General features: G+C 42.8%; 2 protein-coding genes across 2 annotated transcripts in view; one reads left to right on the top strand and one right to left on the bottom strand.

Moving 5' to 3' along the window:
- LOC127630389 (uncharacterized) overlaps nt 1-17,298 on the top strand; it is a 320,692-nt gene that overhangs the window by 115,406 nt on the left and 187,988 nt on the right. The gene's annotated exons all lie outside the window — the stretch shown is intronic.
- Nucleotides 11,086-16,078, bottom strand: ppic (peptidylprolyl isomerase C). Its single transcript, XM_052107867.1, has 5 exons — nt 15,904-16,078; nt 15,317-15,430; nt 15,128-15,221; nt 13,860-14,044; nt 11,086-11,780 (listed from the first exon to the last, which is right to left on the bottom strand). Exons 1-5 carry the CDS (start codon nt 16,000-16,002, stop codon nt 11,652-11,654), a joined length of 621 nt encoding a protein of 206 aa, XP_051963827.1. The 5' UTR covers nt 16,003-16,078; the 3' UTR covers nt 11,086-11,651.

Below are 17,298 nucleotides of genomic sequence, written 5' to 3'. Positions count from 1 at the left end.
GGAGGGGGTTGGGTGTTATCCAAAAGTTGTTGGGGGGTTGGGTGTTATCCAAAAGTTGTTAAAGGGGGAGGGGGTTGGGTGTTATCCAAAAGTTGTTGGGGGGGTTGGGTGTTATCCAAAAGTTGTTAAAGGGGGGGAGGGGGGTTGGGTGTTATCCAAAAGTTGTTGGGGGGGGGTGGGGTTGGGTGTTATCCAGAAGTTGTTAGGGGGGTTGGGTGTTATCCAAATGTTGTTGGGTGGGGGTTATCCAAAAGTTGTTAAAGGGGGGGAGGGGGGTTGGGTGTTATCCAAAAGTTGTTGGGGGGGGGTTGGGTGTTATCCAAAAGTTGTTAAAGGGGGGGAGGGGGGTTGGGTGTTATCCAAAAGTTGTTTGGGGGGGGTTGGGTGTTATCCAAAAGTTGTTCGCTGTCCTTTTCTGCATATCGCAGCGCCGTTTTATGGTCCGTTCAGCGTAACATAACGCCTCATTTTTGCTTAATGCGGACCATTCCGCACGTTTCGTTCTCCCGATGTCATTCCGCCCCTGATCGGCCCCAAAGTGCGTTGGCCCATAGGGAAAATGCACATTATGCCAGATTACCAGTCCAGCCCTGTAGTCCACTGTCGGCCATCTTTGGGACGCTATCTACTTGAAAGACCGAAATCTCAAAAACGTTTGGTCAAGTTTACAATCAAACAACATATTTCAAATCAGCAATAAAATCTGATGTCGCTGGAATCACAAGTTGTGCTTCTTGACCTCACGTTACGCTAAAACACACAATTTTCCCGGCTTGTATTGCTAATGTGCATGCATGTTAGTGAGTTGATTGACATCCGATGTCTGCATCTAAAAGGTGATTGGCTCTTTTACCTGTAAGGCGGGACTTCTTTTCTACATCCGTTGACCTTTGGGTGTTAGAGCCTCTTAGTTGAGTGTTAAATTTCTCCCATTCTTTTAAATAGAAAAACGTGTGGGAATGTTGCGTTCAACAGGCCGAGCGTCACAGTTAAAGAATTGAGATGATCATAGAGTTATCTGGCGATAATGAGGCTGTGGTCAGGTTAGCTCTCGGCGTGCATTGTTTAAAGGGTGACTGCTCTTCTCTTGTGTTCTCTCAGTGAATCCCTTCACTCCAGCCCCCCGTCTCCCCATCACTGCTCTCCCCGAACCTCAGCACTACAGCACTAATTAGTTTCAGAGGGAATGGCCAACGAGCCGCTCCACACATCCTAGAGACGAGCTCTCACATTAACCAGACAAATACAGAGAGCCCTGCTGTAAAACCGCTTTAGCTTTTATCCTGGAGATGCATCGAGGACAACATCCACAGACCATCACGTCTTCCGTCTCCAAAATGCCTTCGGACACGGCAATCTGTTTTAATTTGGCCCAGACGAAACGTTCCCCTGTTTGTCGCTAGAGAAGCAGATCTTTTGCACTTAAATAGATGCTTGCAGTTTTCTGCACACTGCAGTTGGCCGGTTGGGCACACAAGCTCAAAGTGTTATTTTATAACCTGATTAGTGGCGCTGGGAATTTGCAGCGTGTTATTCAAACATGTTGGTACTTGCTGGACAACAGTGACCCGCTGTTTCCAGCATCTTCAGCTGAATTTCTCTGTCCAGCCTGAAACGGCTGATTTATTCAGCAATGCTTCTTTTCCGTCTTCTGAGGTCGTGATAAATGTGGCGCTGTGCATGCATTTAACACAACGTCTGCTGTGTGAACGCTTCATTTTAATGATTAAACATTACCCTGATCACCCACCTAACTGCGTACATCTATCCTCCACAACTAAACTCTGTCAACGCCGTTTCACGGTATTTAAGGGTTTTTCTTGTGTGAAGAGGAAGTGCGCTCTGCTCTTTTTCTTTGTCTTTCTCTTTCTTCTTTGTCTGCGTCAAGACACGCCGTTGATTTCGGGTGGCATCCTGCAAAGAAGTCCTATTACGAGGGTGTTTGAACCAAAGCGTCTTCAGTTGGTTTATAAATGGTTCCTCGGGGCGGCAGGGCCCTGAGCTGCGTGTAGTTGAAGCTGTTTTGGCAGCGTACGCAGTCATAATCTCTGAAGGTTCGCGGCAGAGCAGTGCGCTCTCCGCTTACCGCGGTAATTGGCTGATGAGGAGTCTCGGGCCCTAAAAAGAATGTCAGGGTTCGATTTCTCCACGATCCTGAGTGAGGATATGTCACCATTTACGGTGCTTTCGGTGACACCGGCTCTTGGCTGAAACTCTGGGGAAATCATTACGCTGTTTATAGCGCTCCCCTGTCGGACGGCTCTTCCCTCTGATATTTTCACAATGTTTTTCCACTGAGTGATGGCACCTCACCGAGGTCGGGGAGAACAAGTCCCTTTTGTAAATTTGTGACCATTTTTTAACGGGCAAAAGAGAAAAAGGCAGACAATTGGTGACGCGTAGCGGGAAGCTGCTGAGGAGACGATCAATGCTGTCCGGCAGGTGTCTTCTCAGAGGAAAGAGACGGCGCTCTATTGATTTCTGGGGCTACAGCCACATTTTTAGAAAGGATTGCGTTTGGCCTTTGGCACACTGAATTTGGGATTTTTATTTCACAATACTGTAGAGTTGTTTAGCGTCATAAATAATGTTTCAATCAGTCAGAACTTGCAGATTATTGAACTGCAAATTAAACGTCATCACATTTTTAATGACCTTGTGTTTTCATTTATGATTTCCTGATAAAACTAGGACAGATATAAAGATGGGAAATGTAGTTTTGTTGCACAAGACTGTCACTTCTTAAACCAGCTAAAATGAATCAAGAAAAATCAAAGCAGAAAACATTCGTCTTCAGAAGGCTTTCCCCTTTCGGATCATTGCCAACATTAAATCAGAGATTCATCTTTATTTGATTTGAAAGATATTTTACTTCCATGTTATAGACCAAGTGTGCCGCACAAGCCCTCAAAAGTGAAGCCAAAACGTCTCGATCGCCCCCCGGTGGCTGGTCCTAGTATAGGTCATAAGCCCCGCCTCCCCATGTTATTCAACGGGACGTGAGACCAACTAAACAATTAAATTACACTTCACATATCTTTTTTCCAAAGATAGTTTCTGTCATTTACTGTCGTTTCTATCACGTTGATGTCATTTCAAGTGTTTGTTTTCAAAATAAGTTTGTTTTTAGTTATTTGATGCTATAAAAACGCTGCTGTGACATCATGATTGACAGCTGTGATTGACAGGTTCTCTGAGTGAAGTAGTCACTGAAGCACCAACAGACTTTTTGGGATCTTCGGAGGACTGAGGAGATTGGAGCTTTAAATGTAATATCTACATTTCTATAATTAATTATTTCACACCATCATAAGTCAAAAGGGGCGTGTGCTTGCGATTGATTCAGCGAGAGTGAGGGTGGGGCCTTGATTTCGCGGCTTTACTTCCTGCTCACTACTGCGCAGGTCTGGTCCCGAAATCACAACTGCGCAGACTCGAGTCCAAAGATGTCAGCGCCATATCGGGACACTGGCGGCTTCAGTTCTCACCAATGGAAAAGAGCGAAGGGGCGTCGGCCATCTTTTTTTACAGTCTATGGGATAAAACATGTCAAATGAAAGCGTGACCCAATCCCAGAGCTGAATAAATCACATCGGTGATCTTTACACACCAGAACATTACAAAGTCTGGAAAGATTCATGTCGTGTTTACTGTAGTGCAAATGAACGGAGAATAAAGATGCCGAGTCGAGGTGAGTTTGTGTCCGATTACGCAATCGCTTTGGCTTCAGGTAAGAACGCCTCCCAATATTTGATTAGCTGAAACACAGAGACAAAAGAAACACTAAATGAACGTGACAACGTCTACATGACAAGAAACATCCAGAAAGTGTCTAGCACAGATGATGAGTCTTATTATAGTTACTGCAGGACTGTACATGCACTGATGGATTACAATACTAACTTATTACGGCGCAATTTACACTGTACACTGCATACTATTGTTTACAAATAGCAAGTGACACAGTAGCATTATAGGACGATCGCTGCTTCAAACGTGCTACATTGTTGCACCTGACCTCATAATGTTGCACGTGATTCAGTTCCATCATCTTGGAAATTAACATGATATTTCGTTTTTTCTTTATTCCTTTTTCTCCCCAATTTGGAATGCGCAATTCCCAATGCGCTCTGACACCGTGTCCTAACTACACGCGACGCGACGCCGCGACACGCGATAAAAGGTATCTTTTCCATGTTAATAACAGTTTTTGTCCTAACCAGACGCGACGGCGACACGCGAAGTTTCTAATTTAGAAACGGTTCCTATTTCTGCGACGTCGCGGCTGACAGATCCGCCCACACAGAGATCTCATTGGATAGAAGTTCTGCGTCTCATTAATATTTAATCATCAAACCTGGACGACGAGGAACTGACTGTCGAAGTTCAAAGGCATTCAATCTCTACGATAAATCCCACAAATTCCACAAAGACATCAGGAAAAAGGATTCCGTCTGGAGAAGTATAGCTGAAGCATTGAATACACATGGTAAATTAAGTTTAGACTTTCATCTACAGCGAATGAATGAAGCATTTAGCTATAGTAGGGTACTAATGACGCATCAACCTGTGTAAAACAAATTCCGCTTTATTTTCAAAGTAGAGTGAATAGGCATGACGATTTGTGTCCCTGTATCCAGGGGTGTCATTCCAGACAATCTACTGAAATACAGGCAGGGTGGGGAGTCACAATGACAGTAGTCCGAGCTGTGCACACCATTTCCAATGCGAGTGTGGGCCAGCAGTGCGCTTTCACAGAGAGACTCCGCCCACACGCTGTTCTGAATGGCTGTGATTTTTGATTGACGTGTGGCGTCTCACAGTCGCGTCGCATCTAGTGTGGACAGACACGCTTGCTGTCGCTGGAATTTTATCGCGTCGCGTGTAGTTAGGACACGGTGTAATGGTGCGTTCACATACATCACGAATCGAGCGTTTCGCACGATTACATACAAAGTCAACGCAAAGACGCGAATTTGCGGCGGGAGGTGCGAATGAAGTGAATGGCGCGAAATGAAAACTTTAAACCTGAAATTTTCAACTCGAGCGAAATATCCGCATGACGCGTTGTCGCGAAAGCCTATCAGCATTGAGATTGTCCGGAAGTCACTGACGCACTGACGAGAAATCTGGAATAATGGATGTAGCGGTGTGTGGACACCCGGAACTGAATGACACGACATCAACATATCTGGGACTTCCACAACAGACACAGAGCAGCAATCGTTGTGAAATCGGCCATGGTTGATGGCGGAAAGATACGTTGTTGTAGAAGCCCCGCCTCCTGTCCTTTTCCGGAAGTGAAGGGGGAATATTCACGAGTTGACATTACTCGCTCAAACGCGAGTTTAAACACAAATTTAATCCAGCGGTCAAACTCGCGCAATGTAAAATTATTTTTTTGGAGTTGTATGTGAACGCACCTTTAGTCCTCGTGGTGCCACGGTTACTCGCCTCAATCCGGGTGGCGGAGAACGAATCTCAGTTGCCTCCACATCTGAGAACGTCAATCCGCGCATCTTATCACGTGACTTGTTGTGCATGACACCGCGGAGACTCACAGCATGTGGAGGCTCATGCTACTCTCCACGATCCACACACAACTCACCACACGCCGCATTGAGATGGTGCGTTCACATACAACACGAATCGAGCGTTTCGCACGATTACATACAAAGTCAACGCGAAGACGCGAATTTGCGGCGGGAGGTGCGAAAGAAGCGAATGGCGCGAAGCGAAAACGTGAATTCGCTTCATTCGAGTGACTTGAAATTTTCAACTCGAGCGTAATATCCGCATGATGCGTTGTCTCGAAAGCCTATCAGCATTGAGATTGTCCAGATGTCACTGACGTACTGACGTAGTAGCAGAAGAAATCTGGAATAATGGATGAGAAAATGGTTGTAGCGGTGTGTGGACACCCGGAAATGTACGACACAATGTCAACGTATCTTATTTTCTGGTTGTTTTTATAGTTATTCCTCATTAACAGTACAAAGAACGCATACTAATTAAACTAGTCAACAAGCAAAACTGAATTATTACCAATAGCAATTTGCTTCCGCCATGAATCTAACACCGTGTCCTAACTACACGCGACGCGATAAAATTCCAGCGACAGCAAGCGTGTCTGTCCACACTAGACGCGACGCGACTGTGAGACGCCACACTTCAATCAAAAATCACAGCCATTCAGAACAGCGTGTGGGCGGAGTCTCTCTGTGAAAGCGCACTGCTGGCCCACACTCGCATTGGAAATGGTGTGCACAGCTCGGACTACTGTCATTGTGACTCCCCACCCTGCCTGTATTTCAGTAGATTGTCTGGAATGACACCCCTGGATACAGGGACACAAATCGTCATGCCTATTCACTCTACATTGAAAATAAAGCGGAATTTGTTTTACACAGGTTGATGCGTCATTAGTACCCTACTATAGCTAAATGCTACATTCATTCATTCATTCATTCATTCGCTGTAGATGAAAGTCTAAACTTAATTTACCATGTGTATTCAATGCTTCAGCTATACTTCTCCAGACGAAATCCTTTTTCCTGATGTCTTTGTGGAATTTGTGGGATTTATCGTAGAGATTGAATGCCTTTGAACTTCGACAGTCAGTTCCTCGTCGTCCATGTTTGATGATTAAATATTCATGACACGCAGAACTTCCATCCAATGAGATCTCTGTGTGGGCGGATCTGTCAGCCGCGACGTCGCGAGAAATAGGAACCGCTTCTAAATTAGAAACTTGCGTGTCGCCGTCAGCGTCTGGTTAGGACAAAACGCTGATTAACATGGAAAAGATACCTTTTATCGCGTGTCGCGGCGTCGCGTGTAGTTAGGACACGGTGTTAAATCGACTGTCGGGCTAAAAAAAGTAAAGAAAGTGTCCCATTTGTAATTACGACTTTGTAGTGGCGCTCATGTGCTCTCAACTCATAAATACCATCATTCTGACATGACTTGAATGCGCCATGAGACGTTTGCAAAAGTGCTGAATTGAAATGAACATAGCACAAATAAAATGCACATTTATTTTACATTGAAATTCACAACTAATTATTTGAAAACTCAGCCAACTGGACACCCAATATCGTTCCATTCCAAAATAGGCGGATATTGCTGGATTAATCTGAACGGCTGTTGTATGTTGGACTGTTGGACTATAAGACGTAGATTGGAAAATGGATTTGAAGTGTTGCAGCAGAAGCCTCTCAGTGTGTCCGTGTGAGAGGTGTCCGATACGTCAGTCTGATGATTCAGCCTCTTAATTGTAAAGACCTGCAGGACTGGGAGTATTGGGTAATAATTGTCAGAGTAACACTGGGTTAGATGTGTCATTACTGGCACGTCAATACCTCAGAAACTGAGAGGAGATCAGTGAATGATTCGCTTGTCAGGAGAGCCTCAAACAGCCTCGTGATCAATATACAATCCTCAAGATATGCTGTGAATCTAGGCATTCAAATGCTTATGTTTGCGCTGGAATTTATTATTTTTAAAAGAGGACAAATGGCTTATACGTTGTGGCTTTCAAGGGAGAATTTATCCAAAAATGAAAGTTCTGTCGTCATTTATTCAGCCTCATCGTGTCATTTCAAACACGTGTGACTTTCTTTCTTCTGATGAACACAACTGGAGATGTTAGGAGAATGCTGATGACTGCCTGTGTATTGGAGTCTCCGGCATGGGAGGTGGATGCGCTAACAAGGAGGCTAAAGGCTACAGCCCCTAGCGACAGTCGCTAGTGCGCCTCTTGAGGTCAGGAGAGTGAGGTTTATACACATTGCACAGCTAACTATCAGCTGGCCACCATTACGCTCACCCCGCTAAACCTCACTCCCATCCGGGTCACGGCACCATTGTGAAGTTCCCGTTCTACCCGCTCCATACGGGACTCGAACTGGTGCTAACAAGGGTGCTAAAGCCCCTAGCAACAGTCACTAGTGCACCTCTTGAGGTCAGGAGAGTGAGGTTTATACACATTGCACAGCTATCTATCAGCTGACCACCATTACGCTCACCCCGCTAAACCTCACTCCCATCCGGGTCACGGCACCATTGTGAGGTTCCCGTTCTATCCGCTCCATATGGGACTCAAACTGATGCTAACAAGGAGGCTAAAGGCTACAGCGCCTAGCGTCAGTCGACACTGAATAATCAATAATGTCATGTAGACAGGTTGTTAGTATGTGTCCCCCCAGTTTTCAGATCGTTCCTACGCCCTTGTTTGTACCAACATGGCTGCCAGTGGACTGAACTGCCTTTAAAGGGCAAATTTGATGCCGCCGTGAAAAATAATGAATAGATAAAAAGAATAGAAATGTAATGAACTGAATGTAATTCTCAGCCGATGAGAATGAATCACTAACAGCGGTCCTGTGTGGGTCTATCAGGCGCACTTTAAGAGGGTTTCTGTGAGGCTGATTTGTCTACTCTTGACCTTTCCAGCAAACTGTCCCATCAAGCAGCGCGAGCGTTCCCGAGGGACCGGAGCTGTGCGGATAATGAAGCCTGTCATCTCCACTCACCTCCACACCAGACACACATCCAGCTCCTGCATCGATTCCACAGATCCTCACAGCTTCACTTGTTGGTTGAGATGTTGTAACAGGTCACTGTCTCTCTGTGTAAAGATCTGTGAGTCTGTGCTGGGGAAGGTGCTTCATTTAACCTCATATAGTGCGAGTAAGACATCGCTTTAGAAAGGAAAAGCTTCAAAACTGACTTCAGAGAAAACAGAGAGACTACTTATTTATTTATAGTTTTACAAAGCACACAAATTTAGGACAATAATAAAAGAATATTACAGTTATTTCTGTAACTTGATTACAATCATAGTAATCCAAAGAGTAACACTCCTGAGAACAATAAGAGAATTACAAACTACATTTTTTTTAATTGTTGTGTATGTATATGTGTGTGTATATGTGTGTGTATGTGTTTGTGTGTATATGTGTTTGTGTGTATATGTGTGTGTATATGTGTGTGTGTTTTGTGTGTGTATATGTGTGTGTATATGTGTGTATATGTGTGTGTGTGTGTGTATATGTGTGTGTATATATGTGTGTGTATATGCGTGTATATGTGTGTGTGTTTGTGTGTATATGTGTGTGTGTGTATATGTGTGTGTGTGTATATGTGTGTGTATATGTGTGTGTGTTTGTGTGTGTATATGTGTGTGTGTGTATATGTGTTTGTGTGTATATGCGGTGTGTGTGTATATGTGTTTGTGTATATGTGTATATGTGTGTGTGTATATGTAGTATATGTGTGTGTTTTGTGTGTATATGTGTGTGTGTATATGTGTTTGTGTATATGTGTATATGTGTGTGTATATGTGTGTTTGTGTTTTTGTGTTTATATGTGTGTTTTGTGTTTATATGTGTTTTGTGTTTATATGTGTTTTTGTGTTTATATGTGTTTTGTGTTTATATGTGTGTGTTTTGTGTATATGTGTATATGTGTTTTGTGTTTATATGTGTGTTTTGTGTTTATATGTGTGTGTTTTTGTGTTTATATGTGTGTATATGTGTGTTTTGTGTTTATATGTGTGTGTTTTTGTGTGTATATGTGTGTGTATGTGTGTGTTTGTGTATATGTGTGTATGTGTGTTTATGTTTGTTTTTGTGTGTGTATATGTATGTGTGTGTGTGTTTTTGTGTGTGTATGTGTTTGTGTGTGTGTGTATATGTGTGTTTATGTTTGTTTTTGTGTGTGTATATATGTGTGTATGTGTGTGTGTGTTTGTGTGTGTGTGTATATGTGTGTTTATGTTTGTTTTTGTGTGTGTATATATGTGTGTATGTGTGTGTGTGTTTTTGTGTGTGTATGTGTTTGTGTGTGTATATGTGTGTGTGTGTGTTTTTGTGTGTATATGTGTTTCTATGTGTGTATGTGTGTGTGTTTTTGTGTGTATGTGTGTGTGTTTTTGTGTATATGTGTGTTTTTGTGTGTATATGTGTGTATGTGTGTGTATGTGAGTGTGTGTGTTTGCAACATGAAACATTGTAACAATCAGAGACATGAATGGAACGGGTGTTTATATCGGTCGACACTCTTCAGTCAGTTTCTGTGATGATGTGTTACTGTAAGTGCTGCAGGTCACCTCTGATGTTTAATTCAGGTTTATTCACTTCATTGACGAGTGGAGCAGATGATGAAACTAAATTCATCAGGACATGCGGCCGAGCCAGAATATTTGATCAATGAAATCTACAGATATTGTGTTATAGAAGGCCTATAAGATTTGCACATAATAAAACATAAACATGATTTAGCTTTCGTTTTTTTATCATGAGAAATATTTCTACCTAGCAAGAACTTTTGATCAAATAATAATAACAAAGTAAATCTGACTGATAGTAAACATTGAACAATCACAGCGAAGTTTGTTATAAATGCAATAATTGAAACTTTTTACTTTCAAATGTTTTTTCTTGAATTTTTTCTTGCAAATCACGTGTCAGTCGTCTGCGGCTGTTCTTTATTCTCCCGTTCTGTCAAAGTGACGATGACAATTATTTTCCCAACGTCTGAAAGAGTCTCAAAAACGTGGCGCTGTTGCATGGTGGTGGTGTAGTGGGCTAAAGCACATAACTGGTAATCAGGAGGTTGCTGGTTCGATCCCCACAGTCACCACCATTGTGTCCTTGAGTAAGGCACTTAACTCCAGGTTGCTCCGGGGGGATTGTCCCTGTAATAAGTGCTCTGTAAGTCACTTTGGATGGTGATGGTGTAGTGGGCTAAAGCACATAACTGTAATCAGAAGGTTGCTGGTTTGATCCCCACAGTCACCACCATTGTGTCCTTGAGTAAGACACTTAACTCCAGGTTGTTCCGGGGGGATTGTCCCTGTAATAAGTGCACTGTAAGTCCCTTTGGATAAAAGCATCTGCCAAACGCATACATGTAAATGTAAATGTACACACTGTGAAAGCAGAGATGAGCGAAATGTGTGTATTGCACGTTGAGTTCGAACAGTGTGAAGAACACACACAAACTGTCTGATCGAGCGGGTTCAATATACACCTGCTTTAGGTTGACAGTAAAACTATCATGAAGCTCGACTACACATTCAGGATTGAAGTGCTTTATTTTGAGAACAGCTCATGATGATTTTGTGAATATATCAACTTTTAAAAACTTGCAGCTTGATATGCTGTTAGTAAAGTCCACAATCTCAAACACTCTCAAACACCGAATGAATCCAAATCATTATTGAACACCAACACAACAACAGAAATGATCCCAGTTTGCATCTCTTCTTTTACAATACAACAAGATTATTCTAATAGAGACGATCAATGCAAACAACATTTATAGCCATAATTCAAACTAAATTCAAGTATGCTGTAATACACATTTAATGCCATTTGTGACAGTTCTGACTGATCTGTGCTGTTCTAAAGTGCCGAGCAGTGGGAAGCGCTACAGTTATTGGAGTACACACAGAGTAACATTATCTTTATGATATGAGATATGAAAGTTGTCTGTAGATGTGTCTGCATAGTGCTGAAGATCTAATGATCATGTGAGGGAGGACACATCATAAAAACACTGACAGCAATACTGTTACCAATATCATACTGATGAGGATAGATGATTTTAACTTGAGAACTGTGTGTTGTGGAGGTACATCTTGATGTTTACCAGCCCTCCACTTCAACAACAAAAGGCTCCTTGACCTTAATCTGTCCACTGTTGACGATCACACACTCGGTGTACGGCAGGTTCCGATCGTTTGTGTCCTGCAGTTCAATGGTGTGAACAACAGACTAGAAAGAGACGGATTGAACTGTTAGCATTGTTAGCATTGTGCTACAGCTGTGTCCATTTTTACAGCTATTTGTTTGAGTCTTTTGACTAGAATTTCCTTTAAGATGACAAAATATTGACTCATTTGAATCACTTTTAGTCTGTTTTACTCTTTAATCAAATATTCAAACATTGTGAAAAATGTATCCAACATAAAAGATACAAAATAAAACTGTCCTTGTGATCAGCTGACCTCTTAAAACACTAGCTCATAACGGATACTACTTTTCAAGTTACTGTGTTGTGAATTCTTCGTGCTTTAGAGACTGTTATTAATTGTCCGTGTTTTAGGATATTGCATTGCGTTTTACAGAAACAACTTGTGCATTGTGACTAGCACGTCTATTAGTTCAAGTTGAGCTGTTCGTTCGGTTCATTGTGCAGATGTAAGTTGAGATTAATCTCATGTATTAATAGCGTGAGGTAATTCACCTGTTTGTATGTTGCTGATGTTCAACAATATGTTTAACAAAATAATTATTCTTACATGTACCTAGGTGTTGCTAGCATGTTTTAGCATGCCGCTAGGCATTGCTAGCACGTTAATAGTGTGTTGTAGTGTTGCTAGGGTGTTCTGGGAGTTACTGGGAGTGTTCTATGTGGTCACTAGGTGGTTTAGGGTTTGGGGGGGTACAGAATTGCTTGGCAGTTGCTAGGGTGTTCTAGGTAGTCGCTAGGCAGTTGCTAGGGTGTTCTAGGTGGTCATGAGGTGGTTTCTAGGGTGTACTAGGTGGTGACTACAGAATTGCTTGGCGGTTGCTAGGGTGTTCTAGGTAGTCGCTGAGGTGTTCTAGGTGGTCACGAGGTGGTTTCTAGGGTGTACTGGGTGGTGGCTACAGAATTGATTGGCAGTTGCTAGGGTGTTCTAGGTAGTCGCTAGGCGGTTGCTAGGGTGTTCTAGGTGGTCATGAGGTGGTTTCTAGGGTGTACTAGGTGGTGACTACAGAATTGCTTGGCGGTTGCTAGGGTGTTCTAGGTAGTCGCTAGGCAGTTGCTAGGGTGTTCTAGGTGGTCATGAGGTGGTTTCTAGGGTGTACTGGGTGATGGCTACAGAATTGCTTTGCAGTTGCTAGGGTGTTCTAGGTAGTCGCTAGGCGGTTACTAGGGTGTTCTAGGTTGTCACGAGGTGGTTTCTAGGGTGTACTGGGTGGTGGCTACAAAATTACTTAGTGGTTGCAAGTGTGTTCTTGGTAGTTGCTAGGGAGTTGCTAGGGTGTTCTAGGTGGTCACGAGGTGGTTTCTAGGGTGTACTGGGTGGTGGCAATGGAATTGCTTGGCGGTTGCTAGGGTGTTCTAGGTATTCGCTAGGTGGTTGCTAGGGTGTTCTAGGTGGTCATGAGGTGGTATCTAGGGTGTACTGGGTGGTGACTACAGAATTGCTTGGCGGTTGCTAGGTTGTTCTAGGTGGTCACGAGGTGGTTTCTAGGGTGTACTGGGTGGTGGCTACAGAATTGTTTGGCAGTTGCTAGGGTGTTCTAAGTAGTCGCTAGGCAGTTGCTAGGGTGTTCTAGGTGGTCATGAAGGAGGTTTCTAGGGTGTACTGGGTGGTGACTACAGAATTTCTTTGTGGTTGCTAGGGTGTTCTAGGTGGTCACTAGGTGGTTCATATGGTGTACTGGGTGGTGGCTACAGAATTGTTTGGCGGTTGCTAGGGTGTTCTACGTAGTCGCTAGGCAGTTGCTAGGGTGTTCTAGGTGGTCACTAAGTGGTTTCTAGGGTGTACTCGGTGGTGGCAATGGAATTGCTTGGCGGTTGCTAGGGTGTTCTAGGTATTCGCTAGGTGGTTGCTAGGGTGTTCTAGGTGGTCACTAGGGCATTGCTAGGGTGTTCTGGTTTGTTTATTATCACCATGATGCATCTCTTTCAACTTTGTCTTAGTTACTGTTGACAAAATCAAAAAACAATTTGTCAACCAACCTTTTAGTCTGTAACTTCATTGACGAGATTAACACTGCAAAATTACTGTATAAATGCTGTAAATGCAAACCATATTAAATATATTTTCCTAACTCTACATATTCTGTAGGAGATGAACCTACCATGCCCTCCAGGACTTTGCCAAAAACGACATGCTTGCCATCTAGCCATGGAGCTCTGGCTAATGTGATGAAGAACTGGGAGCCGTTGGTGTCGGGTCCGGCGTTCGCCATACTGACCCAACCTGCACCGAGGTGCTTCAGCTTGAAGTTCTCATCAGCAAATGTGTTGCCATAGATGCTTTTACCTGTAGAGACACAAGAACTGAGAATTACAGTCTCCTCAGTATACAGGCCTTTAATTTATGGTTAATGGAGTATAACCAGGCCCAGACGGAAACTGCAGTATTTGTATTTATTTTTGGGGGGTTGCGTTACATGGAGCTGCAAGTTGTACAGTCATATTGGTAGCTGAAAGCATGATCCAATTAGCCAAAGTATGTAGTTAACACTGTAAACACTTTATGAAGGACTGGGATTTTAATCATGCATAAATCTGCAGTTTCCTGTGCCCGCAGATTCCGTGTGGACCTACTTATAACTTCAGAAGACTTGGAATATAGCACATACATACACTGATCAGCCACAACATTAAAACCACTGACAGGTGAATAACATTGATTATATCGTTACAGCAGGAAAAATGGGCTGAGCGACTTTGACAAGGGCCAAATGGGAAGAAGGCAGGGCAGCGCAGGCGGTGTGATGCTTTGGGCAATGCTCTGCTGGGCAACATTGGGTCCTGGCATTCATTTGACACGTACCACATACCTAAACATAGTTGCAGACCAGGTGCACCCCTTCATGGCAATGGTTTTCCCTGATGGCAGTGCCCTCTTTCAGCAGGATAATGTGCTTGCCACACTGCACACATTGTTCGGGAATGGTTTGAGGAACATGATGAAGAGTTCAAGGTGTTGACTTGGCCTCCAAATTCTCAATCTCAATCCGTTTGAGCATCTACTGTATGGGATCCATGGAGGCCTCACCTCGTAACTTAAGGACTTAAAGGACCTGCTGCTAACGTCTTAGTGCCAGATACTACCGGACGCCTTCAGAGGCCTTGTGGAGATCATGCCTCGATGGGGCAGAGCTGTTTGGGCAGGTGGTTTTAATGTTATGGCTGATAAGTGTATATAAAATATAGCATCATATGGACTACTTTTATGGTGCTTTTTTGTCTTTTTAGGAGCCTGACAGTGTGAATCATTCATTTGTATTGTAAATCTGTTTGAAAGAAAGTCCTACGGGTTTAGAACGACATGAAGGTGAGTATATAACAACACTGTAGAAACCCTTAGTGTAGATATGATGCGGAGTGTTCTCCTCACCGCCCGTCCCGTCTCCAGTGGTGAAATCTCCTCCTTGAATCATGAAATCTTTGATAACACGATGGAACCTGCTGCCTTTATACCCGTAACCCTTCTGAAGAACAGAGAACTTCTATTAGCATGTTCTCACGCAATCAAATGTGATGATTTAAAGATGAGCGTGTCACAGATGCTTGTCATGAGTTCTACCTCTCCTGTGGCAAGTGTGACAAAGTTCTGTACAGTCAGAGGAGTGACCTCCCCGAACAGACCAATCACGATCCTGCCAACCTCATGCCCACCTACTGTGATGTCAAAAAACACCTGCAACACACAGAAAACACCAGATGACAGAGCGTCACCCATTGCTCATAACGTCATCATGCATTAAGACCGTAGAATGTTTCCATGGAGACAAAAGCAAATCACAAATATAATATTTGAATAATAGGCTCCTCCCCTATATGGAGTACTCAAACATGTGTCATCTCGAGTCTTTTGTCACACATATGAATCAGACTCCGTCGCACGTTCAGACGCGCATTATTCAGTGTGTAAATGTAACGCAACGCTTGTCAGATCAGCTGAAGATGCGACGCAGTCCAAGATGCGCATCTGCGCCTTTGCGTCGCGTCAAGACGAGATCATGAATATGCACATCAGCGATCGGTCACTGTTTAAATCACTAACACGACTGGTTTAACTCATGGTGATTATTTCTCAGCGATGTTGCGCAGGACGCGCCGCGTTCGCTTCGGCATGCAGAGAATGCAGCTGCGCGCGCGCGTGCGTCTCACCTTCTCGGTGACTTTCGGTCCGGTCCGCGTTTTAAAATCAACGGCGCTTCCTAAAAAGGGCAAATAAAAGAGAGCACACGTGTGCCAAAGCCGAAACATCGTGACTGTGATCCGCGGATTTGAGTACAGAGAATCTGCGCATTCAGTGATTCCTCGCGTCTTCCTGTTTGACGCTCCTCCTCCCCGCGCGTCACGCCGGACAGTACGGGACTACACGGTATAACGGGGATAAATGCACTTTAGAGTTAATGTTCTCCAAAAAAACACCAAATATCAAGAAGAGCTCCGACAACACCTGTTTGTCACGGGTCCATCAGGTGATTGTGTGTGATGTCTCACATTTCATTTCATCTCATATTTCATCTTTTTTAAAGATTTATATAATGAGAATTCTGTGTCAATAAAGTTACTCAGAGGTCACAAAACTGCCATAATTATATTCAATATTAATATTGTTTTCCACTTTAATTAGTTAATGTATTTAACCAACATCAGTCCTGATCATAACTACCAAATATTCATTCATTTCAGCATTTAACCCTTTAAATGCCCGTTTGTTTATATCATGCCACTGTTGTTTTTATAAAGAAAAAAAAACACACACACACACACACACACACACAAAATGAATTATGTTCCATATAGTAAATGCTAAAGGGATTATTTATTTATTTATTTATTTGTGTGGGGGATTATCACAGTCTGGGATATGTCATTGATTAGTAACATTGGTATTGATGCATTATTATTTTTTGTGCAGTGTCAGATTTAAAAAATAAAATCACACTCTGGACCATCGAGGACGCCATACATATTATATATTCATATTATTATCCACTTTCACTGACTTAAACTTCTTAACCAACATCAGTCCTGATTATAACGACCAAATATTCATTCATTTTAACCCTTTAAATGCCAGTTTGTTTATATAATGCCACTGTTGATTTTTACTCACACATACACACACACACACAAATACACACATACACACTCACATATAAATACACACACACACACACACACACACACTCACATATAAATACACACATATAAATACACACATACACTCACATATAAATACACACACACACACACACACATATAAATACACACATATAAATACACACATACACACACACACACACACACACACACACACACACATACACACTCACATATAAATACACACACACACACACACACACACATACACACTCACATATAAATACACACATAAATACACACATACACACATACACACACACACACACAAATACACACATATAAATACACACACACACACACATACACACTCACATATAAATACACACATAAATACACACATACACACATACACACACACACACACAAATACACACATATAAATACACA

The sequence above is a fragment of the Xyrauchen texanus genome, chromosome 37 (assembly GCF_025860055.1).
Source record: "Xyrauchen texanus isolate HMW12.3.18 chromosome 37, RBS_HiC_50CHRs, whole genome shotgun sequence".
In the NCBI taxonomy this organism is placed as follows: Eukaryota; Metazoa; Chordata; class Actinopteri; order Cypriniformes; family Catostomidae; genus Xyrauchen; species Xyrauchen texanus.
This window is presented reverse-complemented; position numbering and strand designations above follow the sequence as displayed.